General features: G+C 41.1%; 1 protein-coding gene across 7 annotated transcripts in view; it reads left to right on the top strand.

Annotated features, from left to right (window-relative positions):
* Window positions 1–19,319: 19,319 nt before the first annotated feature.
* The window catches only part of prdm16 (PR domain containing 16), a 190,325-nt gene continuing 184,238 nt past the window's right edge, over window positions 19,320–25,406 (top strand). For all 7 annotated transcript variants that reach the window (XM_074681448.1, XM_074681445.1, XM_074681443.1 and 4 more), the window contains exon 1: window positions 19,320–19,611. In XM_074681448.1, the coding sequence (XP_074537549.1) occupies window positions 19,575–19,611 (37 nt within the window). In that variant the 5' untranslated portion in view covers window positions 19,320–19,574. The remainder of the gene's footprint in view (window positions 19,612–25,406) is intronic.

Raw genomic sequence — 25,406 nt, 5'->3', positions numbered from 1 at the left:
ACTACCTTACACCCTCAGACACCAAATGGTTGCATTAAGTATAATGAAAGGATTGGTCATTGCAGCTTTCTCCCTCCCTGAAATCTGTGAACACATTCATCTCTGAGAGGTTGTTCAGACCAGAGAGGACAGGTGACTGACCTTTGCCTCTCCCCATCCTACCTCTGGAAAAAGAGTAAAAAAACAAACTTTTCCAGCTACAGACAGAATACTCTGGTGAATGGAAGGAGGGAGAGCAGAGGGAAGTGAGAGTCCATTGAAAAGAATGACGGCCATGAAAAAAAAGAGTAAAAAATCCCCACGGCAGCACACAATGCCATAGCTGGGGTTAAGTGCTAGGATTTCAGTCGATGGGGGATTTGGGGGTCCCTCCGTTTTTAAGCCTCTGTCCCCAAACCTTACCTTCATCCCACCTCCCTCCTCAATACATTCTCTCTCTTTCTTTCACTCTTTCACTCACACACACACACGCACACATGTACATTGCTTCCCAAATCTACCATCTCCCCCACCTCCTCCCCCAAGTCCCAGTCATCTGCCATAATCAGAACGATGATATACGGGCCCCATTAAAAGAGAGGGGCTGCTGACATGCAGGACAATAGCCCCTCACAGCGTGTCCAGGAAGCCTGCCCATCCAGGTGCACTCTCCCTTACAGCCAGAGGCCTGCCGCTCTCTCTCTCTTTCTGCCCCCCTTCCCCTCCCCCTTTTTTTTCTCCAACCCTCCAAACGCAGTGTGAGCCCATTGAGAGGGAAGGTAGAAACAGGAGAGGAGTAAATGGGGAGTGGAGGAGTTCTGTGGGGGCAAGGAGGGATTTGTGGGACTAAGATCCGAAAGAGAGTGAGAGGAGGGTGGCTGTGGGGACTGAGGGGTGAGGAGAGTGAGGCAGAGCTCAGGTGTGTTGAAAAGACAGGACATTTGAGCAGTCAGCGATGGGGGGAATCACTGAGCTTGAAACAATGGTGATAATAAAAGTCTCCCCTTTCGCCCCCTGTGCGCCTCTCTGCTTCTTTCCTTTTCTCTCTTTCTGCTCTCCTTCTCTACCCACCTGACCTACCGCAGAGCATCAGCGAGCACAGAGGAAGGCCCAAGGGAGCAGGAAAGAGAAGCAAGTGATGGCTGATGGGACAGGATTGGTGGCAGTAGGAGGGAGGAGTGTGTCACTGGGGGTCCATCAGCACATCCTTGCTGACAGCAATGGCCCTGTCCATCAGCAGGTAATTTAGACCTGTGGTGGGGTCTGCAGTCTCCCAGCAAACACACACACACATACACACACACACACACACACACACACACACACACACACACACACACACACACACACACGTTTTGGTGCATATGCATATCCCAGCCCAGTCATCTTTTTTGGTCAGTGAGTTTTTATATTTTAGAAAATAAGTTGCAGTCATTTATGGTGCAGTCTGCTGTTTTCATCAAAGATAGTTGGACAGATGGACAGATTTGACATTTTTGCAAATTAATTAAAAATATAAAACAAAGAAACGTGAACAGCCTTTGGCACGAAGCTCAAAACTGAGCTCGGGTGCATCCTGTTTCCACTGATCATCCTTGAGATGCTCCTACAGCTTAAAGATATAATTAGTAGTTTGATTTAGATAGACTTTTTGTTATACTGGTTAAAATGATCTAAATGTCCTGATGGCAAGCAATTCATCATGTGTTCTTAAATGAGAGCGAATAATATCTGCTAGCTACAGCAGGAGAAAACCCAGGAAAACATCAGCCAATCACATTGATTAGGATCCAATCTGTTAAACCAATCAAATCCCGTCCTGCCGTTTTGCCCGCCTCCTGCACGTACATTTCACGGGCATGCACTGCCCCTGACTCAATGCGTGTTCCCGAGTTTAGTGGTCAGCAGAAGAACCTTGTCACCCTGCTATTTAGCTAGCTCAGCCTATGGTAATGGTTAGTTGCCAGGTATGGGTCTACTGCCCTAGACCAATTTGCCAAGAGTCGCACCAATCTGCCCCTTTAACCACTTCTGATCTTTTCAATTAAACCAGTACTTTTAGAGATTTGTATACTTAAAAGCATACCATAGTTCTCCTTAAAGGTAAGATAAGATTGACAGATAATAACCTAATGAGAGAGAACAGCAATTAAAAACTGGAACCATTAGGCTTTTCTGCCTTGCTCCATATCCAGTGTATTTGCACACTACAGTGGTTATCTGCTTCATAAAGTGCCATCTCGGTTAAATACCGCAAGACAATCAAGCCACCTCCCTCTGCATTACTCAATTAGTATTCACCAGTATGCCAGATGATCGGCTCATCTCTGCTTCGGTGGAGATCTACCAAAAGCTGCTTCTGGACAAGACAGTTATACATGCTACATGCCTGGCATGCTGACTATAGTGTTTTCAGTCCCTCAGTGTTTCTGTGTAAACTCTGATTTTTTTTACTGTGTTTTAGTGTTTTGAAGTGAAATGTTGTCATGTAAATGGGGCCTCACACTGTTTCACTGGATGCTTTTGGCTTATTTCTAACAAACAAAGTGCGTCATTAACTGTACATTTCTAACCCTATGACTGTGATTGCTAGGGATGGGAACTGAAAACCGGTCGCTGTTAAGAATCGATAAGAAATGTTTCAATCCATGGATATTGTTAGCCTTTGTGCTTAACGATTCCCTTATCAATTCTTTACATTGCGCCAGAGCCACGGGGCCTTACGTCGACTAGTCTGCTGCAGCTATCTTAGCAGTTAGATCGTTTCCCAAGAAAACTCTGATTCAGGATTTTCAGCTTGAAGTTTTACTGAAGAAATGACTTCATAAAGAAATGTACATTACTCTCTCTCAGGAGATTCATATTCAGTACATTTGAAATGGTATAAATCACCTTATTTACCAAAATAACAAAATAGCGCAAGCCTGATGCTAACGTATGTGGGAAACTGCATTGATATGCTAGCAGTTAGCATACATCAGTATAACTTCAGCTTCAGAATAGAATTTCAACTTACATCACAGAAACATATCACATCAACTCTGTAAAAAATACTGAGAATTTCAAATGTCAAAAGCTAACAGGCAATTGAAAGGCTCATGGCTGACTTCACAACTACGGAAAGCTTCCAAACAACTTAAACCATTGCTATAACAACTTTGAGACACTAGATGGCCTACTTGAATTATTAATATAATAGATAAGCAGAATCAATAAGGGCATCAATGTTGAAAAAATCTTATCAATTCCCATCCCTAGTGATTGCAGTTTAAAGCCATCCTCTCACATTTCGTTTGTAATAAAGATTAACAATATTCGGATCAAGTGTAATGCTGGGGTAACTAATAATGACATTTTACTCAAGTAGCATTTCTTACAATGTTAATTTTGTATTTGGTGAGTGCTTTTCTACTATGTGTTAGGTAGGGGCAAAAAGTTTATTTTGCCTTATTTTTAGGAATTATACAATTTGAAAAGAGTTGTTCACTGGAATCAGCTGCAAAAAAACAGTATTTTTTCATGTTAAATTTTGATAATTGAAGTGCTATTACTTGTGTATTAATTTTAGAAATTAAATTGACAACACTGTGGTCATTGTTTACTGACAATTTTACAATTCAACCATGAGATTTCTTCACTCTTCCCTCTCAACACCAAAGCTAGTGTCCAAGACACTGTCACCAATACCAGTAAGAGTCACCACCAGACTCCCATGAGGCCTCCAAGGTCCACTGCTCAAATCCTTCTCTGCACCGTGCAGTCTGTTAATAGACACCAACTTTCTGGCCCAGCTCTCTGTGTGGTCCTCCTTCAAGGTTTAACAAAGAGTAAGAGGAAACGATGCAGAGATGAATCTGTGTGTGTGTGTGATGCCTTGCCTTTTTCTGCCATCACCTATCCTGTGTATCCGCAGTATGGACTTGGGGGTTCACTGAGATAAGAAAATAGCTTTTTTCCTGTCTGGTTCTTTTTTTCTGTCTTGACTAGAAGACTAGAAATCCAAATGTAACACATCCCATAGAGTCTTTTGATGAAGCTGACTTTTTTTATTTTCATTTTTTCCTAAAAAAAATCTTGTGTACAGTTTTCTAGAAGTGAACACATGAGTGAGTTTTTCCATCCTCTTACTTACAGTCATCTACAGGTCAGCATTGTTTCACTGGTCTCTGGGTTCTGAGCTGTTTTCCAGGACATCCCTTCCACATCCAGTTGTAGGTTTGCCTCTCTTGCCCTCACATAAGCTGTACTCCCTCACCTTCCTTCAGTCACATCCAAGTCTTGAAAGGGAAAGGAAAGCTGGTTGGTGAGATGCAGTCAACAGGGTGGTAAGAATTTTAATGACCGGCTTTTTGCTGCCTTCTCCTATCCTGCAGTTTTGGCACTCGAATAATGATCTGACAGGCTTTGCCCTTTGGCACCCTCTGGCCTTCTCCTTAAAAAAAGTGGTTGACACATAGACGGGGAGCCCATCACTTATCTTGTGGGCTAAAAAATGGTAAATCAACTTATTACAGAAGGCATTTACCTTGTAAAACGCTTTATTCTTCAAACACACGTACATCTTTGATTTTTAAATATCTATGAGGCACGTTAATGAATAGACATGTGAAATGCGTGTTACAGGGAGTCAACCCTCCTGGAGCAGACATAACTTGGATCCAGACAGCAGAGAGCATTTGTCACAACCAATCAGAAGTGCCAGTACAGTTTGTTATTGAAGCTCTGATTTTGGACCAGGGGTGCTCACACACTCAGCGGTAGGTAGGATCTGACACAGTCCTGGTTTGTGTGTCTCAGTGCGAGTGTGTGGCACACCATGTTCCTATCAGACCTCTCTCTTCTTCTGGTGAAGCAGAACAGATCCTCTGGATAAGCTCACCAAGTGGCAGAGGCCCCCCACCCCCAACACCATCACCACCGTTCATACACACACGCACACACACACACACACACTTGTTCCTTTGCTGCTTTTTCTTCCCTTTCTTCCCACCTTCACTTCTGTGTTGATCTAATGCTCACGCTATAATGGAACAAAGACGAGTGAGATTTTCCTATTTCTCTCTGATTGCTCCTTTTCAGTTTGTATATTGTAGATGAAGGTCTTCAGGCAGCAGAGAGCTGCCTGGAGCAGGCAGCAGATGGATGTCAAGAAACAGATCAGTCTACCTGGCTAAAAGAAGCACATTACTTGCAATGTAGGATGTTTATGATAGCCATTGCTTCATCTTAAGTTTCATTTGTGTGTGAAGGGAGGTATGGTACTGTGCTCTCAAGAACCTGCACTTGTTTAAATACAGGGAGTGTATTTTTATTTATTATTTATTTATTATGTATTTTCTCTAATATGTTTGGATTCATTAAACAATTCTTCACTTTAGCTCCCCAAATATGAGGAAAGAATATAAAAAAATTAGATGTAAAATTAGACTCTTAAAGGGGACATGTCAGTCTGAGGCCCTGTTTGCACAACCACGTTTCATCTGAAAACGCTAAAACGCAGTGAAAAAAATCTGCGTTTACACGGAAACACAGAGGGACTGAAAGCTGTAGAAAGCATGCCAGGCCTGTAGGTGGTGCTATAACTTTCTTGTCCACAAGCCACTTTTGGGAGATCTCCACCGAAGTAGAGTTGAGCAGATCATCTGGTGTATTGGGGAATACCAAGGGCAAAAGTGGAGTAACAGATGCACATTTTGTATTACGACAGTCTGCGGTTACAGCAGATTGAGCAGCACAAGCACAATACGGTAGTTCACGACGGAGTGTGACGTCAGCGTTTCCACTGAAAACGCTGGCATACTGTTTACACGGCAACGGTGTTGGCAGTGTTTCAGTAAAATCCCACTCTGGAGGCCGTTTTCAAAAGTTTGCATTTTAGGTTGGCTGAAACGCCGTTTCTGTGAAAACGGGAGGCTGAAATGCAACAAAACTTTTGCGTTTCACCCTTAAACCGTTGTCTTGTTAACAGCCCCTGACAGTCCATAAAGAATCTGCCTGCCTAGTGACAACCCAAGACAAGTAATTATATTACCTGCTCCCTTGCCTGGAATCTCCACCCTCACCTTTATAAAAGCCTGTCAGGGATTTACTTAAATGATAAGTTTAATGAGCATATTTCAGGTAAATTTGTTTTGTAAATTGACACTTCATATTGATTAATGATGACTATAGAATAAGTCAATCATTAATTTTATATTCTATAGATGGCTTTGATCCACTGTGCATAAGATGTGGTATTGGATGAGGTGTTTGAGGCATGTTTACTGTGTTTATTACAGTGTATTATTTAATTTGAATGTTCATTATGATGGTTAAATATTGTGTTTTTGCAAGATGCAGAAATATTGGTGTAACGTGGCACCAGGTCCACTTTTTCCCCAATAGGGAGAAAAATAGTTAGCTTTCATGCTTTGGGTTGTGCAGGTGAAAAGACGGGGCTATATCTCTGTATTGGTTATCTGTGGTGCCCAATTTTGGCAGGAAGATTATGTGCCTGGTGATATGATTGAGATCAGGATGGGATACCTGAGCCCAGTGGCAGACGTAAACAAGGATTTATCAGAGATTCAGCCTGAGATTTAACCCGACGGAAACATGAGCTAAGCACCGTAGCTAAGTCTTGATTTTTGTTTCCTGACACTAGATCAGTGGATAGACCTCTGAGAGACATGTCTGGCTTTCTCTATTATTCCACCTCAAACGTGTTGCTTTGTGATCAGCACATACACTTACTACTTATTTTTTAAGTCAGTGTATCTGATTTCAAACTTTAAATATGTTGATGTGAACACAGCGTTAGGCTACATATCACTAGCTAACAGCACTCACTCACCGGGACACCTGTTCCGCCCTCCACTGGTTCTCCTCACACCACAACCCTACGGCTCTCCTTTGGCTGTTATTTCTCCTAATCCTGCCCTGTCCCTGGTCTCCATCTTGCCTAACAGGTTCATGATTATAACCCAGAGGACCATCATATTTATAGAACTACAGATTTTCTTCCTCTTCACTGACAGGAGTGACAGTCGGATCCATGTTTACTAATGTTTAACAGAGGCAGAATCAGCAGGACTCCTCCCTGCCAAGTCATGTTCAAATTAGGGATAGACCGATTATTGGCTGGGCCGATTATCGGGGCCAATATTTGGCATTTTGGGGCATATCGGCATTGGCCTTTTTTTAATCCGACGGCCGATATGAAACCTATTCAAAAATGTGTTGTTTTGGCTCTGATGCTTCTCTGCACAGAATTTCTCCCTGTCTACACTATGGAAGCCCTAGATGGTCATTTAAAATCAGTTGTGTAAAATAGGGCTGCACGATTATCGCAATCGCAATCGCAATTGCAATGTCAGCACATGCAATTACGTAATCACAAAAGAGGTTATTGCAATCGCAATCGCAATGTCAGCACACGCAATTCAGATTTTTCTCCATGATAACCAAGCAAGTCTGTAGACTCATCATGACACAACTTTTTTTATTAAATCGCAAGCACAATCGCAATCGCAATATTGTCCACCTAATCGCAAATTGCACCTTTTCCCCAAATAGTGCAGCACTAGTGTAAAACCAAACAGAAAATTAATTCAACTGCATTACATGCCTGTTACATTACATCACATTACATTCTGTCCAGTTTTATTGCAGTAACATCGAAATTTTGGAAAACTTTATTTACTGTAGAAAACTTTAGCTATTTGTTTTTTTTGAAGTTTTCATTTAACTTTATAAAACATGGTGCTAAGTGAGGGAGCTGTTTAATTAACATATGCTTGAAGGCATTTGAATGCAGTTAAGTGTTAGAGTTTGTATTGTTCAAAATTTTGACACCAATATTTTCATTTTGACTGCAAATGAATATCGGCTTCAAATATCAGTTATCAGCCTCCTTGACTATAAATAATCAGTATCGGTATCGGCCCCAAAAAATCCATATCGGTCTATCTCTAGTTCAAATGCCATTTTTTTATGTGGAAGTGAACGCAAACCTACTAAAGACATAGTATCTTCTGGCAGCACTGTACTTCACACTCATACTTTGCAATATTTTGCCTACTTACACATTAAAGTTTAAAGCAGACTACAGGGGACAAGACTACTTCACATTAACAATGGTCTGGTTTCTCTCATACAGATAATACATCTGTGTTGCTATGTTTCTGCACTTTTTCATCACTTTTATTCACCTGTGAATAAAGAAACACAAACCCATTGGCTAAACCAGGCTGCGTATTGTGGTACAGCCTGGTCAACTGAATTACACGTGCATACCTTCGACCCCAAAGCTGCCCCAAAATGCCTGTATGAGTCTTGAGAGTGGGGGGTGTCATTATCCACATACATGCTTAACGCTATTACAGTTTTTTTTATTAATATAGGTCATATCGGTCATTGAAAGAGAGGCTTTTTGGAAGTGGTCAACAAATCTCCTCTGAAGCTTGATTCACAGAATATTCAGATTAAAATATTCTGCATATGTTTCATCCAGACACCAGGGGACAGTGTTTAAAGGTTGGAAAAAGTTACAATATGTCACCTTTGACACTGCTTAGCTTAGCTCAGCCTGCTTCCCAATATGAGCCGAGGACATTCTGTCAACAGTCTTTTTATTGAAATACTGGAACAGTCTGACTCCCTGTGGATATTCTCATAAGAAAACTTCTTGGTACACATTAAAAAATAAAAGAACTAATCAATGCTGTAGTTTGTTCAGCAAAAAAAGAGAGAAAATATTATTATTGCTGCATTTGGTCAGATAGTTTGATCTCTGCTTAACATCAAGAATCAGCCAAATTCTGAACAATCAGGAGTTGTTCACTGCTGCAGGCCACCAGAAACCAGGAATCTATTTAAGTTTAAGCACCACAAAGACGTAAGCTGGTGTTAACCGTGGTCACTTCATTTCCTCCTTCTGGGCGCTGGAAAGTTGACTGAAGCTGAACTGTTCGGTGACATCACACATGAGGACAACGTGAACAAAAAGTTTTTGTAAATCACTCACTGGAATCACAACACAGTGATGTGGTGAGTGATGGTGTGAACAAAGTGGAGCACATGATTGAGTGACTCAACTCAGTTTTACTTTGCAATAACCTTTATTTAAGCAGAACTTCATGCAGCAATAGACTCCAGATGTTACACTGGCCATTTCATTTGATAGAGAAACCACATTCTTGTTGGGGGATCCCAGTTAAGTTTCAGGTACAGGAAGAAACACACACAGACCATCTCTCAGGACTGGGAAAGTTGAACAGTGTCATGATGACCCCAGGCCTACAGGTGCCTGTAAGCTCAGTCTTCACACTCTGAAGTCCCAGCAGCTGACAGGCTATAAGTGTCCCACAGTAGCCTTGTTCCAACTGACAACTTCAAAGGTTACACTGCATGGGTCACAACAAAACATTATTTTCAGCATGTGTGTGACGTGTCAGTAGGGGGAAAAATCCCCAAAATAGAGTGGCAAGTTGTCCAGTTTTACCAGATGGCAAATGTCACTATGTGACATATATGAGCTTATGAAAATGGCAAGCGAGTACGGGGCGGATCGCGAATCAAATCGTATGTCACACTTTATTAGCACAACCCAAAGGACTGAATCTTTCCTCTCTTGCTTTGTGACACATTTGGTCCACAGATGAGCTTCACAGTAAAACAAGCCAATGGATGTTAACAGAAACCACACTGGCGAATAAAATCCCTTCAATGATGAGCAATCAGCGTTAGTGTGCGGGCAAACATTTGCATGCTGACGTGCAACAGAGCGAGTGTCTCTCTGCTCCACCTCCGCTACCTCATCTGAACAAACATCACTTCAGATTCTACCCAGAGCCACTCGCTGCACTTGGACATGCAGGTTTATTTATTTATTTTTCTTTAGAAATGAGAGGAGAAGGCCCAAGTGGTAACAATTTGAAGTCAATAAACTCTTCTCCTCTAAAGTGCCCTGGCTTCAAAAGAGAAGTGTGGGTGTTCTGCACGGCGGTAATGGAATTGTTAAGCACGCTCAGGGAATTGGCAGCCGGCTCCCTTTGGAAAAGAGCAGGAGAGGAGGATGACAACCCACCCAATGTTTCTCTTCCTCTCTCTTTCATGATTAGTTGCAACGAGAAATGCCCACAAACAGGGAAGAAAATCTGAAATTCCATTGGTTTCATATAGGTGTAACCATAAAGACACACACTTTCAGGCATTGTTTAAATGTACAAATTGAAAGTGAAATTTTGCCTTTCATATGTTTTTTTTTTTTTTCAGCTTCAACGTACTTTCAGTTTCTGTGCAGGGATCACTGTGCTCCAATTTGCCTTAAAGAGGTGAAATTCAATAAAGAGAAAAGCTTGGTGCACTGTGTGTGCAACATGTGTTTGTGCATCTGACACAGGAGGGCAGTCTTTCAAAGCCTCCCTTCAACAGTAGAGAGGCAACCAGCTTGTCAATGTAGTTCCATCAAATGATGATATAAGAGCTTTTTCAACTGTTCATAATGCTAGTGGTACATAATAATGCTAATGAGCTAGATTCATTGAGCACTCTTTCTAACAAGGCTGCAAACTGCTTCACAAATAATTCAGAAAGAAATCATAAAACAAGAACAGAGAAATAAAACCTGCAGGTTATTGGACAGATTTAAGCAACAGATGATTTACTGATGTATTTTGGACATAGGAGAGACTATAATTTATAACCAGTTTACTGTGGTGTGATTGGTTAGGTATTATGCGTGTTGTGTGTTATTGTCACTCTTGTGGTTTTAAACTGTGCCCTGGAATTTTAATCATGTAATTTGTGAGGGATGTAATAACAGATTTATGCCTAGAGAGATTTTAGAGAGTATTACAAAGAAGCCAAACATGTGGCTTTGCATTTTAATAGGTTGAGAGATCTACAGTCTGGAGGTTTGGTCACTTTTGATTTGGTTGGACGCCAGGATCTAGGGGCAAGGAGTGTCAAAAAATCTGATATATACCTAAGAGAAAAGTCATTTACAGCTTACAATCAATGAAATTAAAATCTATGTAGTTTGCTGAGCACAGAAGTATCCAATGTCACCCCCCAAAAAATGGGCCATGGTTTGTTTTATTTACTGCATCTTAAGGTGTTCCTTTGCTGAACTTTCCTAAATTTCACTTAAGTGTAGAAACCACCACATCACCTGCCCCTTTGCCACGTGAATCTTCCCCAAAGTCAATATTTGCCCTGGTCGTGTGTGAAGCTATCTGCCGTTTCAGCACCAGCAGCTCAGATGCATTATGAAAACCCTCTGCATGTTTCCTGCCTCTGCTTCTCTCTTGCATGGGAACTAATTTGCTTCACCCGTGCTGCCTGTTTGTTTGGATGTGTGTGTCTTTATTAACTCCTCTCTCCATCCCCGTCAAGCTATCCCCGGGTGTCGAGCTGTGGCAGAGGAGGGTTCAGAAAGTGTTGCGGTCCTGGAGAGGAAATAGCGGCAAACAGAGAAGTGCTGTTGTTTTGGATGTGTTGCCGAAATTTAACCCAGCCCCCACCTCTATCCCCACGTACAACTCCATCACCCCCCCTTCTCCTCCTCTTTCTTGGTTGGAGCTCCTATTAATCATCCTGTCAGTCCAGCAACACACATGTATGCTTTGTCGCCACAGACGCACCACTACCACCACACATATACACTGTGCAACACAACAAACAAATAAATAATAAAGCTGCTCATTACATGGCTGTAGGGGCATAAAGAGAGAATGGGAAAGTAATCTCTATGGAAACAGTGCAGGAGAGCTCCCGGCTTTGTTTGCTACTTGCAGTGTTTGTGCTTCAGTTGTTGAAACCTTTATTGGTCTTTGTTGGGCTGTAGAGTGTTTGGTGTTTTACGGTTTGTTTCCTTTGTGATGTCAGGCTCATATTGTGTAAGTCTGCAGCTTGGCCTAAGTTAGTTTTTCCGTGTGTTGGGAAGTCTTCCGCTCAAGTGGGGAGAAGAGGCTAGAAAACGTGAAACTTGGAAATGTTGCCTCTGTGGGAAATACAGGATAACACTCAATCTAGAGTGTCTACAAGTGTGTGCATTTGTGTGGGTGTGAATCATGAGTCATTTTTGTGAATTGCTAAAGTACCTGGCAGTGCCCCTTGGACTGAAGGCCTGCGTACCTTGGCAGTGGAAACAAGTAACTGCTAAACAGATCCTCTCAGAATGTAAGTGTGTTTGTCCCGCAGTGCTCAGGATCTTAAACATAAATTTTGAAACACTCTTGTGCAAACTGTTCTTAGGCTTTAGGCAAGATGATTGTTTCATTTAAAATCATGTCCACCAAGTTCACATTGCACATGATACCGTACCTTTTTTTTTAAACTCCAGGCAGAGAAAATGCTACAAAAAAACTCAGATTTTTTCATTTCCCCCTGCCAAGCATTTTCACCACAATGTCTGTACATGTTTGAGTGTGTGTGTACATGTTTGAGTGTGTGTGTATGTGTCATTGTGGGGCCCCTCTGTAGCTGGGCGCAGTGACGTCACTCCCCACATACAGTTGTATAATACATCAGGGCTGCTTCAGAGGCTTTGTGAGCTGGAGCTGTTGGGGACATTTGATTTGTTGAAGTGAAAAACATTTTTTGTTTATCCTTTTTTTATGCTGAGATATTTTTTGTGCTGTGACTTTTAACAGATTGTACAAGGTGGACATTTCAGCTACCTTTACAACTTTATAGTAATTTAGCTTCACCATAATCCAGATACCTAACCCCACCTTTAATTCTAAGACATATTACCATTGCTACTGTAGTAGTACCTCACTCAGACAGTTTACTAATGAACTCCATGCACATTACCCTCACTGTTGTGAAAGCCCAGCAGCAGAGCAAGAGAGTGACTACAGCTCGTATAACGGGAACAAATTCCCAGATCAGATTTTCCCTTTAGGTGAGAACACACATCTCAGGTTGAAAACCTTCAAGGGGGTGTGTTTCAAAGATGTGAACCAGAAATCCAAAGAGCAGCTTCAAAGAGCTGCTGAGGGCTGGCAGACTGCTGGCTGGAGTCCTTACCCGCTGCCATGCCAGGCGGGTGTGAAATGGACACTTGTGGGCTCGGTTCTATCTGTCCACAGTTGTTAATGATAACATGCGCAGGCCTCAGCACTTCATGAGCCTCTTGCTGCCTGCCAAGTTGTGTGTAGTTTCTTGGTGCTGGCACTTCCGGCCCCATTTTTGGTAAATAGTGAAGTCCCCCATAATGGCTCTTAGCAAGTTTAGCAGGAGGAGCTGTTGACAGTGGCCTTTGTTTTTCTGATAATCTGATTTTCCTTTCACTCGTCACACCTACTCAACTTGTATTTTGCTATTTTAATTTATAAATAAGGCCTGTTATTTATCAGAAGTGAGAAAAAAAAAACTTAACAAGTTTACATGAATTGAAAATTTAGCTCCACTGCAGCTAAAATTATTTTAACTCAAATGAAAAAATAATGTATATGTTTGTGTTTTTTAACATTTTGTTTTATTTTTAATTATTAGGGTAAATGTTTGAAATGGAATATAGTGCATTAAACATAAAGTTTAAAGTTTGCCATGCTGTAAATATTTTTTTGGTTTAGAACATTTTTGTCTTGATCATTAAATCAATTTTAATGATTTCGCGCTGGGTCATCGACGTGATACTGAAATGGTCAAACCAGTGAATCATTCACTTCGTTGTGTTCCCTTTGGTTAAAACACTTTTGTGTGACTAATAAAAAGTGAAACTATAACACAGACAGGCCCAAAGGCCTCTCGGCCTCCAGCCCACCTCAGAATGTAAATACATCGTGTGTATATTTCTTCCCGCTCCATAAAGCTCATACTGTAGACTTTCTCCGTCTGCTCTTTGGCTGGGCTGTAAAATATGACAGGTCATTTTCCCCTCGTCGCTGCAAACTCAAAGATTAACATTGTGATTCTCAGTGTCCCAGCAGACAGCGTGATTGATTACATCATATTAAGGTCATTTCTACGTCGGGGTAATTTTCACTCAGGCCTCCAGGCGATATTTTAATGTGCGTTTGTTTGGCGGGTTGTCGGCTCCTCGCTCCTATGATCAGCGGGGGGATGGATGGCGACATTAACGAGCGATTAATTAAATACAACACCGATGATGAGGTTGCGTATGATGATGATCATGGTGATGACAATGTTAATGACGACGGGACGGGTGGAAGTCCCTTTGCGGTGACTCTTTCTATTACTTTTATTATATTTTGTACTTAAATTTTTTCATTTTTCCAATTTTTAAATTTCGTTATTAGGTTCTCCTTTCATTTTTGACTCACCCGTAAATATTTATTTGTCTTTGAAATCAACTGCGTTCAATTTAGAAAGAAATTCCTGAACTATTAGATGACATGTATCATGGGCGATATCGACTCTGATATACCCCACAATTTTCACAATTTCCGTTAAATATGAGTTTCAGTGGTGACGCAAAATCATGAGCACTTTTGCACTTAAAAATCAGACGGAAATACTCAATATTTTGAAAATTTCGAGGCTCAAAAAGAAAAGTGAATTAATCTTATTTTATTTGATCGATACCAGGTTGAACTAGTTGTATTTTCAATCAACGAACGGCTTAATGTGTGTTGCAGGTGGCACAATTAATAAAAAAGGGGGAACCCGGTAAGAGTGAAGTCTATAACCACAGAGGCGTGATTGGCTGAAGATTTTTTTTTATTTGCTTGTATTTTAGTTTAATTTGTTACAATTTGTTGTTTGTATTCACTCTCGTCGGATGAGCTTCCAGTTGGAAACATCCAGCTACAGTATAGGACTCCTGCATTGTGTGTGTGTGTGTGTGTGTGTGTGTGTGTGTGTGTGTGTGTGTGTGTGTGTGTGTGTGTGTGTGTGTGTGTGTGTGTGTGTGTGTGTGTCTTTACAAGTGCGTATGAGTACAGTCGCTGCCCTCTAACCTTCACATTCGCGCTATCAGTAGCTGTGGCGCAGAGCCCGTCTGTCTCTGACAGCATGTTAACAGCGCTGCTGAAGGTCCCAAAGAAACGTCCTGGATTAGCGGTCAGATTTCTCATTTCCCAGAGACGCAAAAGGTCCTGAACCCAATTAATGGCTAATAATTACAAAGGCAACTTCACCGTGCGTTTCTGAGGAGTTCATTAGAGGAGAGGAGGGAATGGCGCGCGGTGGAGGGCCTCTCCAAACCAACACTTTGGGCAGGGGAGGGGAGGGTTTTCTTATCGATTAGTCACTGCAATATTTTGGAATTTCTTCTCACCAATCTCTGGTAGAATAAAGATGATTTTGTTAACAATTTTCTTATCCTTTATTTGTCTAGCTGCACCTCAACCTGTGCGTAACTGTCACTGTCACATACCGTGCTCAGTGTGGTGTACCTGCGTGCTCGAGCCTGAAGTCTCCTGGCCCTGCCACAGCTAGTTACTGTGTTTACTCTCCCATTACATAGACTGTGGCAGCATCACAGTTCACAAATTTACAATGCTCACGCACTCACACAAGGGCTCACTGCGACCATTTGAAGTCCCGCGGTACGTCTCATCCACAGGCCGGAGCGCGAGGAGCTCCATTTCACATATCTAATGTGCGCTGATGTTATCTGCGCGTAACGTCTAATCCACAGACCCGGAGCCTTTTCCACTGAGGATAAAGCTTGGGTTTCAGAGACCTGTGTGTGTGAGTGGGCGTGTGGGTGGGGTGTACAGTCACCGCAGTCTGACCACACCAGTTCATAGTGTTATGAACTTCTGTAGCCCCCCCGCACTAACATGTACACACACACACACACACACACACACACACACACACACACACACACACACACACACACACACACACACACACACACACACACTTTCAACATCAGCGCGTGCTGGTGATGATGAGAAAGTGTATGATATTTGCGCGGTTCAAGGGGAATATTTTTAAAAACAGATTAATGTTATATTTTTATACATCCCTATACTGTACCCTTATTTCTACAAGGTTGCCGTTCCCAGAAAGATTGTCCTCTTCAGGTGCGAACAAGCTGTAGCGGTTTTAGTCATTTGGAAATGCATAATCATAAAAATGTGACCAATAAACACATTAAGACACTATCAACAACAACAAAACCCCGTTTAGTGCAAGTAAAGCTTTATCTCCAACTCACTTAAGTCATGTGATTAAGACATCATTGCTTCATCAAGATGAGGATCAAAAGGACAGAGAACTACATAAACCCAAATTATAGCCTTAACTGAGCACATGCGCTATAATAAAAGGACCTACATCCGGTGATTTTGGAGCAAAATGGACAGTGTCTTGTGAAACAAATATTTTTTATTTGTGTATGTGAGTTTTATCAGCCACAAACATTGCGATGCGTATATTAGGCCCTTTAGTTTAAAGAAGAAGGGTCAACTTCAGGCCAATAATGCGCCAAACTTACCTTTTAAATTTCTTTTATTATTGTTTGGTCAAATGCTGGTGTTGCGTTTTGTTTATATTTGTTTGTTGTAGCACTCGGTTGATTTTAATCTGTCGGCTTTCATCTAATTAGGCGGTTTAATAAAACAAGAGAGTGTGGATAATTGAGCACGAGCGCAGCAGCGCACCTCTCTTCCGGGGACAGAGCCTGTGCTGCTGCCTCACGCGCTCCCTCCAGCCGCAGGACAAAGAAAAGGGGGAGAAAAAAAAATCCACATTGAGGAAAGCAAGTCCTCCTCCAAAACGCAAGGTTCTCCTGCGCAGCCGTCACACGCTGCCACAAACCTGTTAAAGGTCGACGTTTAAATGACGCAGAAAAGTATTTCCCAACGGTCTCGTGTCGAAGAGCAACACTTTCTCTGCACGCGTAATCGTAGTTAATTGCAGCTTTAAAAAGGTGTTGCACATGTGAAATCATTTGTCCAACCCGATGTGCAGAAATATTCTGAGGCCTGGTCTCAACTGTCGCGGGTGGCTGATGGAAATAATTTGCACAAAGTAAGGAAAGTTCTGCTGAATACCTTGTTCCAGTTTTCCTCGCACTGAGGCTGGATGAAGGACGCAGTATCGATAGAGCTGATCAATACAGACGATGGATTATTGATGACTTGTCGTCATGCTCCCACGCTTCCTTTAGACACCAGGGAATAAACAAAACCTTTGTACACCCCTGTTGTTCACATCATTTATAATTTCTTTATCGACATGTCTTTCCCTTTGTGCCACTTTTACCTCTGCGGTTCCTTCATGGCCATAGAGCCTCTATCTGCAAGATGTAGCTGTTGATTCTGTATGTGAACAAATACTGCACATTCAACCACTTAAAGGGAGGGTTACAAAAAAAAATGGGAAAGGTCCGTAATACCGTGGCCACCTCCTGACACTTCACACTCCCTATGGGTATGACGGCGCGCCTAATACGTTTCCCTGCATTCTGTTAAGCCAATAAAATAAACCTCCTCGCGCCTTGATGCCAAGACAAACTCCGTAATATCCAAATAATGTATGCTAATAACTGCTGATTATTATTGATTAATAATTCATTTCACGCCAGTTCATGGGAAACATCCCACGGCTATTTGTTGCAAGAAAAAGCCTGAGACGTGTTTGATAAACAAAAAAAAAACAAAAACAAAAAAAACCAAAACACAACATAAAGAAAAAAAAGACAGAAAAGTGCACTGGATCCCAGATTATTCCCGATATTTTGCCAAACGTATTTATTATTATTATTATTATTATTATTATTATTATTATTATTATTATTATTATTATTATTATTATTATTATTATTATTATTATTATGTTAACAACAACGGATTTGACGGTATCCTTGTCATATAAGCGTTTGGAGAATTGATCTCCCAGCAGTCTGCAGTTGCTCCATCAGCACGGATCTTTAATGGGCTCCAACATAAAGCCGCCTTTATTCAGCCAAACTAGACGGAAACCATTCCCATATGACATGTAGGCTAGAGGCCCAGACACCACAGGAGTGTGACGACCAGCCAAACACCATCACTCAATCTGCGCCGTATCAGCTTTTTAATTAATATAATAATAAAATGTGATGGAAAAAAAACAACAAACAGCTAAATACCTAAGTATGGTTTTGATTCTTTACGTAAAAAATGTGTAAGAGAATATCAAGAAGATAAATTAATTTAATATTTCATAAAAACAAATTATTATTATTATTATTAATATGAATAATAATAGTAATAATAATAATAATAATAATAATAACAAAGACAACGACAATAATAATAATTTTTCAATGATTGCCATTATATTAATAACTTTTATCTATGTATCTCGTTCGCTTCAGATAATTGTTAAAGCTACGTAATTTTATCCGTCTAATCTTTAGATAATATTGTAGAATTGTACTTTTCAAACATCTTTAAATAAAATAATAATAATAATAATAATAATAATAATAATAATAATAATAATAATAATAATAATAATAATAGTAATAATACTTGAAATCAAAAAATACCTGTAGTCCTCCAGGTTGTATCAAGTTAACAGGACGCACAAATCTCCTTGTGCCTGCAGCAAACAAACAGGTGCAAACTAAGTCATACCCACAAAACAAAGTCTGCAGTCCATGCACCTTCTCTTCAGGTAACCTGCGCTCAGTTTTTACTCGGCCACAGCAGCTCCTACAGCGAACATAAACACTACTTGCACAAATAACTTCCACAAATAAGAGTGTAACAAATGTGAACATTGGTGGAAAGAAAGAAAGAAGGAGAAAAGAAAAAAAGAGCCATGGACTTCTTCTCTGCTGGTGGAGGGTCCGTGCATGCGTCAAACAGCTGCTGGCCGCTGCTTGTCCTGAGGGCAACACGGTTTACACACACACACACACACACACACACACACACACACACACACACACACACACACACACACACACTCACTCTCTCATGCACGCGCGCGCGCGAACCATAGCCTGTAAAGTGCAACTCCAATCAGGTTTCACACACATTTGTATGCCTGCATTTGCATTAATGAAGTTAAAAATAACCTCAGCGTCAAAAGCCAAACTTTTTAGTCTATAAAACCAGAGAGAAACATTTAGCACATTTTACATAGCATAAATCAAACAAAGTAATTTAAAAAATCAAGTTTAAAACAAATATTCAATTCAAACTGTGATGGGAAAAATGAAATATTTGGAATAATATTTTCTATAATACGACCTTGACCTCTTCGTACCTTCCGGTGTCCACCGCCGCTCGGTGAAAACGCAGTAGTCGGAGTTAAAGGGGTAAAAATCCAGGAGGGTGCTGGCAGGAGCTGAATGGGCTGGATGGTGGGGGATTGTCGGGGTGAGGAGGGGGACGAAAGCAAGGGGATGGCGAAGGGGGGGAGGAAGGGTAGGTGAACTGGTGAGGGGAGAGCAGGAGGAGGAGGAAGAGGAGGAGGAGGGGAAGAGATAAGTGATCTAAAGGGGAGACGATAGGACAAAAAAAGTGATGATGATGAATACATTGGAAAGTTTTTTGGCCACGGCGAGGGTGTCAGATTGAATGGCCTGTGCGCATGTGCGAAGGTGTCCAAACTGACAATGCTGGTGAGATGAAGATAGTGTTGTTGCAGCTTCTGGGCTCACGGAGGACGACGAGAGGAATCTACAAGCCGACAAAATGAGATCCAAGGCGAGGGCGAGAAAACTGGCAAAAAGTAGGTCTTCTTTTTCCCTCTTCTTACCGCTTTCCGCCGCCGGCTCCAAACTCCTGCGTGTGAACATGTCCAATGTGTCCTTGTCATTTGTCAGTTCCTTAAGCAAGGGGAATTCTCTTTGTCCAGAGTAAACTTTTCTGCTGAAAACGTGTCTCGCTCCGGCTTTACGCGCTCTCGTTCCCTGGCATGCTGCGGTCTTGGCTTCGGTTGTTCTCGGTGTCACAAAGTTTCATGTGTGATGAGAAACGCCGCTGGTGTTTTAGCTGATTCCTCCCCACACATGAACACACAGCTCCATCTTGTATTTTTGCTCTTATGGTGTCGCCGCTTAAGTTGAAGGGCAGATACGTTCCCCGAAAGTTACGGAGAAAGTTGTTGAAAAGGATAGTAACTTTTTTATTGAGCCGTACAGAGTCTTGTGAAATCATATTCCCGGCTTTTGAAGTAGTGGGCGCTGTGGCACTGCTCTGCTGCGAGCTGTTGCTGCTCGGCTCACACACACCGAGCTCAGCGCTCTCTTCCCTTCGCTGAGAAACGGAGCCGCCAAGATGTGAATTCAGTCAGAAGTGCAGTACTTTATTATTTTTTTATTCAGTCCGTGCCTGAGCCGCAGAATCTCTCGCTTTCCTGCAACTTATTTTGGTCCCGGGCCCTGCGGACTGCTGCATGCTGGTTCCTCCTCCAGGGAATACCAATCAATAATGCGTCCTGTGCAAGAAAGCGCCCATACTACTACTACTAAGTGGACTGCTGCTCGCGTCACACGGAAAAAAAAACATGCATTTATTCTTTTAAACATTGGCACCTTCTTGTTGAAAACTGACTGTGTTGTTTTGTTGACATTTGTTTATTGTTGGCGGGGTGATTTATAAATCGCGTTTGTTTACACCATCCTTTTTTTCCCTCCTGCATGAGTGCACTGTGTTTCTACGGCTAATTATGTGGGTCACTCTGCTTTTTACACTTAGCTAATTTAAGGGACATTTGCTTTACAAGATGACGATTTACGCAGGCCTTTTAGCCTTTGCTTTTGTTGTGTCTTGAAATGTCTCTGAGACGATAATTTATCCATGATTACTTTCGATTTGCACTTTGGTGAAAAATGCAGGACTTGAACGCAGCACGCGTTACGAATTAAATTCATTTTCTGACACATGGTAATAAAAGAGGCATATTTTTAAAATGTATGTCTGTTATTTTTTACTTTTGGTATGGCTGGTTGCATGTTTTCAGGTCTTTTAAAGGTTTGCAACTTTGCCAGAGCTGTTGGCCTCTCTTCAACTTCAGTGTGGATATTTATGGGATATATAATTAAGCCTCTAAAAAGAAACGTTGATATTTACATCTCAAATCACAGGCAAAATTAAAAATTATGTACAACGTAAAACCTCGTTTTTAAATCAAATTTCTTTTTATTCAAATACATAAAAAATGTAAGAGCATCGTGTGTGATAAATGCTCAGTAAAGGGCTACAGCACAGGCAGTGTTTAATCATTCTTGTTTTTGTTTTTACTTTCTTGCATGTTTGCAATAATTTCTGCACTGAGAATAAGTCCCGCAAAAGTCTAAGACAAAGGGGGAAAGGGGGAGAACAGAATTGAAAGGCAAAACTCTAATTGGGCCTCTCAGTGAAAATACTTAAACATGTCGAGGATCGTGCTTGCCTGTAATTGCACTTGGTCTTGATCTCTAAACAGCCTTGATAGTCTGTTGATCCGGGTGCTAATGAACACAAATACCTGGCTTTGTAGCACTCTCACATCGGGGCAGAGGAGCCTCTGCAGCCCACAGGCCTCTCATGTGTTGTGTTGCAGCGGCAGCAGAGAGAAACAGAGCAGGCAGTGAAATATATATCATGTTCTTCTGACCATTCAAAACATGCAGGCCCACAACTTTTGAATACGGTGCGTGGGAGAATTTTCCAGCCGGATTTTTTTTTCTCTTATTCTGCTGCTTAGGTGAAACGCTCTCCTTTAGCGCAATAAAGCAGGCCTACAGCAACATCCAGCTGCTGCTTTATCATTTATTTGTAACCCTCGTGTGTATTTTCTTCTCTCGGTGGATTACACACACAGACTACACATTAAAGGCCACGACTCCACAGACTCTCATGCAGGATATGAATATATGTGTGTTTTCATAGGGGTCGCATTGATTAGTGTGTAATCGTTCTGGCTTGTTTACATAATGCTTTGGGGTCAGGGTGAAGTGAGTGTTGGTGTGTTTGGACTTAAATATGATATCGCTAATTCAGGCGTGTTTGTGTTAAATAAACACCTCTTCCTATGCTCTCCACACGTCATTAATACGTTTATTATTTCACTTGTGAATAATGTAAGATCAAATACTACATGTCGACATTTTCACAGTATTTAAGTGTATCTGGTCATTTGTATTTGATCATTGTTATTAATTTTATTTATTTACTTAATTTTTATTTAACAGCAATTACCAAAATGTTATGATGCCTTTATTTCTAATACGTGTACGTGACCCCTTACATCTCATTCAATTGAAGATATTTTAAAATCAGGTATTGGTTTATCATTTTGTTAAGATTAAAAACATCTTTCATGAAGCAAAAGATCAGTAATTATAGTGACACACATCATCATCATTTAGCGTAGACCTAATATGCCTTTGCGTACATTCTCTACACAGCAGATATTTCGTGGATGTTTTTTTCTTATATTCCGTTTTGTCCATTTTCAGCTGTAAAATTCTCCTCAATTAAGATTCAGTCAAAGGGTGTTCAGATTTTTTTTCATGAGTGCAGGTGAGACCTCAGAGCCTATGACTCGCAGACAGGCGCTGCCCTCGCGCTCTACTGCACGCGCACAATTTCAGAAACATAACTCAAAGAGAAACACGTAACGGCTTCAGTTACACTGTGAGAGACATGAAGGTGTTGGATAAACACTGATTCATCTCCACTTATTTTTTGTAATTGGTTTTATGAAACTTGTTTTTGTAACGGTGGCCTTTGTATTATCAGGCGAATGAAATAAATCTCGCGTTTTGTTAACACCTTTTTTCCACATTTCGAATATTGCTGATTTTACACAAACGATCCACTTCCATCTGTTGAGCCTTCACACTGAACAGTTCTGTCACTTTTCCTCTTACATACACCTCTTTCCCTGTCTCTCCTTCTCTTTCTGGCCTATATGCACTAATTGCCAGATATCCTATTGATCTCTGTGTTAAACGGCCCTTATTAGATGGACTCCTAGTCGTGAACTTGGCCTGGCTCAACAGCTTCTGATGTTTTGACAGAAGTAATAAAACCCAACCCATAACACTTTAAAAGCAACAATGGTAGCTATGTTGAACTTCTGGCTAAATGCTCAGACTCCCCTGCAGCCTGGCTCCCACATATTACTGCTGCACTGCTGGTCAGATTGCTCCCTGCCATGTTCACAGATTAGGCCCTGGACTTACAGTGATAAAACCATTAGAATAAAAATAACGCTGAGGTCAGTGCAGTGACTGAGATTCATTCACTGTTTTTGTACTTCCGTGCAAATCTTTTTTGCTTCGCTAAATTTTGTAGCAATTCTTACTTTGATAATTGCTGATGACTTCATCAGTCATGGTGCAGTGGCAATTTGGCACAAGCTAATGTTTATCCTGCAGTGTTTTAAGACTACTTGGAATTAATTTTCCCTGCTTTATTTTGAATCGTTGGACAAACCTGTGTGAAATAGCTTAATACCTGTGAGAGCTTGCTTTTATTGCTCTAGACTTTTCATAGATAAAACACAGCAGGGAAACCTGAGACTCTTGTGGCTCCATGGAGCCCATTTGCATTCATGTATGATGATGTGAATGATCTTAGCAGCTCTCTGGATCAGGAAGCACCACTTTTACAGTTTTACATCTCTTACAGAGTTGACTGACTTTGAACACTGTAATAATCACAGTCTCATTAGTTTTTGCTCCCCAAAACTATTCAGCTGATGTCAGATTTTACTGCTTTTACAGAACAGGAGTAATGCTTTCTATCCAATCAGAGAGATGTGGTCTGCATTGATTTTGTGGAATCAGATTTTTGATTCATAAACGCTTCATTTACTTCCTTTACGCTGTTGGGAAGTTTTTCCCCCTGAGTGTTTGGATTGATTTTAGGACCATTTGTGTCAATTTTTGAAGGATTGAAAAATTGTGTAGCCTAACTAATTGCATCAGTCCGCATTTGGCACAGCCACACATGTGACATAAGTACTTGATTAAGGAAGTTTGTTGGATCCTGGTGCATGCACGTTAAGGATACCATTTATTGTGTGTTGTAAGCATTGACACTTCCAGTCAACTTTCCATATTTATTTTCCAGACTAGTTATCAGTAGAACACCTTACTGTAATTACTTGCAGTACTGTATTCTTAAATTATGCAGGTATATCCTTTAAATGGACCCACTCTTTAAGCCAAACCTCCCAGAAATGTGAAAGTGCATTTATTTATTCCAGTGCTAAAGTTCTGTATATTTATAACAAATTACTACTCTAAGGGTAAGTTGATTTTGTTGAAGTTAGGTTAAAGTTTGTTCACAGTTAAAGCTGGTTACTCATTAAGCCACTGTCTGTTCCAGCAGCATATGGTCCACATTTTATTTACATAGTATAGGAGAAATAATACTTGTAACCTTGTTGTCTCATTTACTGTGAAAGAGCACTTTTGAAGACAGCACTGTCCTGTAAGATGCTTAAATTCCTCTGAAGCAAGAGGACTCAAAAGGTAGGAAAGTCTCTGCTCTGATGACAGTCTGACATCAATGAAACTTTTGGCTTAGAAAGATCCATGATCTCTACAGCTTGTGTGCACTTTTTACACTCAGAGATATCTGCACCTAAAGCTTATAAGAGCAAGGTTGATTTATATGAGCATAGTTCAAGTAGAGTATTCCAATCCTTTGTTTTAATAGTCTTTTTTTATGTGTCACTCTGCCAGTCTTTTAATGCTTTCTTTCACTATCATTGACTCCCTCTTCCTCCCAGAACACAGTGCCTTATCTCCAGGGAGATGCTTTTATTGTTACTCATTTAGTTGCTGCTGCTGTTTTGGCCGAGTGTCCACTGGAAAAGAGATGTGACGATTACAGTTGCCATAAATTATGAAAACAACTGAAATTTGTGGGCTTTGGAATGACTTCTGAATAATTGCCTGTGCTCTGTAATTCCAAACATTTAGAGTATTCACAAGATATGAGGAATAGAGACAGAGATTTTCTGATATTGATAGTGAGTAACATTACAGCTCCAGATGAACTTGAGCAAAATTTTCAAAACAGAGTGACAATAACATCCGCTGAGACTTGGTGAAGGCTTGCCTAATCCCTTTGCCAAATATAACACAGGCTGAGAAACTGTATACACATGCTAATTCAGATGAACACCCCATGAATACACACATACACACACCTTGGCGGTGACATATTTTTGGGCAATGTTAGGATTTAACCCCAATCAATCACAAACTAGAAAGGTTGAGTGTAAATGTCATCCTAACAGCATGAGCTGGCACTGTTGGCTGGCTAAATATCTTTGTGTGTGTGTGTGTGTGTGTGTGTGTGTGTGTGTGTGTGTGTGTGTGTGTGTGTGTGTGTGTGTGTGTCAGTGTTGTGTATAAGCACACCGTTTTGTACAGTTTTCGGAGGTCCTGTCACTGTTCTGAGTTTTGACCTTGGCTGGGTCTGGCGCAGCAATGGGTGGGCATGTCTTACACCTGGACACATGCAGGGACACACACACTTACAGATACACACACATGCACACACATTCACACACGGCCCCAT

The sequence above is a fragment of the Halichoeres trimaculatus genome, unplaced genomic scaffold (genome assembly GCF_033239565.1).
Source record: "Halichoeres trimaculatus isolate MK-OKI-2021-1 unplaced genomic scaffold, fHalTri1.1 fHalTri1_scaffold_11, whole genome shotgun sequence".
NCBI classification, from domain to species: domain Eukaryota; kingdom Metazoa; phylum Chordata; class Actinopteri; order Labriformes; family Labridae; genus Halichoeres; species Halichoeres trimaculatus.
The sequence above is the reverse complement of the archived record's forward strand: the minus strand, read 5'-3'. Positions and strand labels throughout refer to the sequence as shown.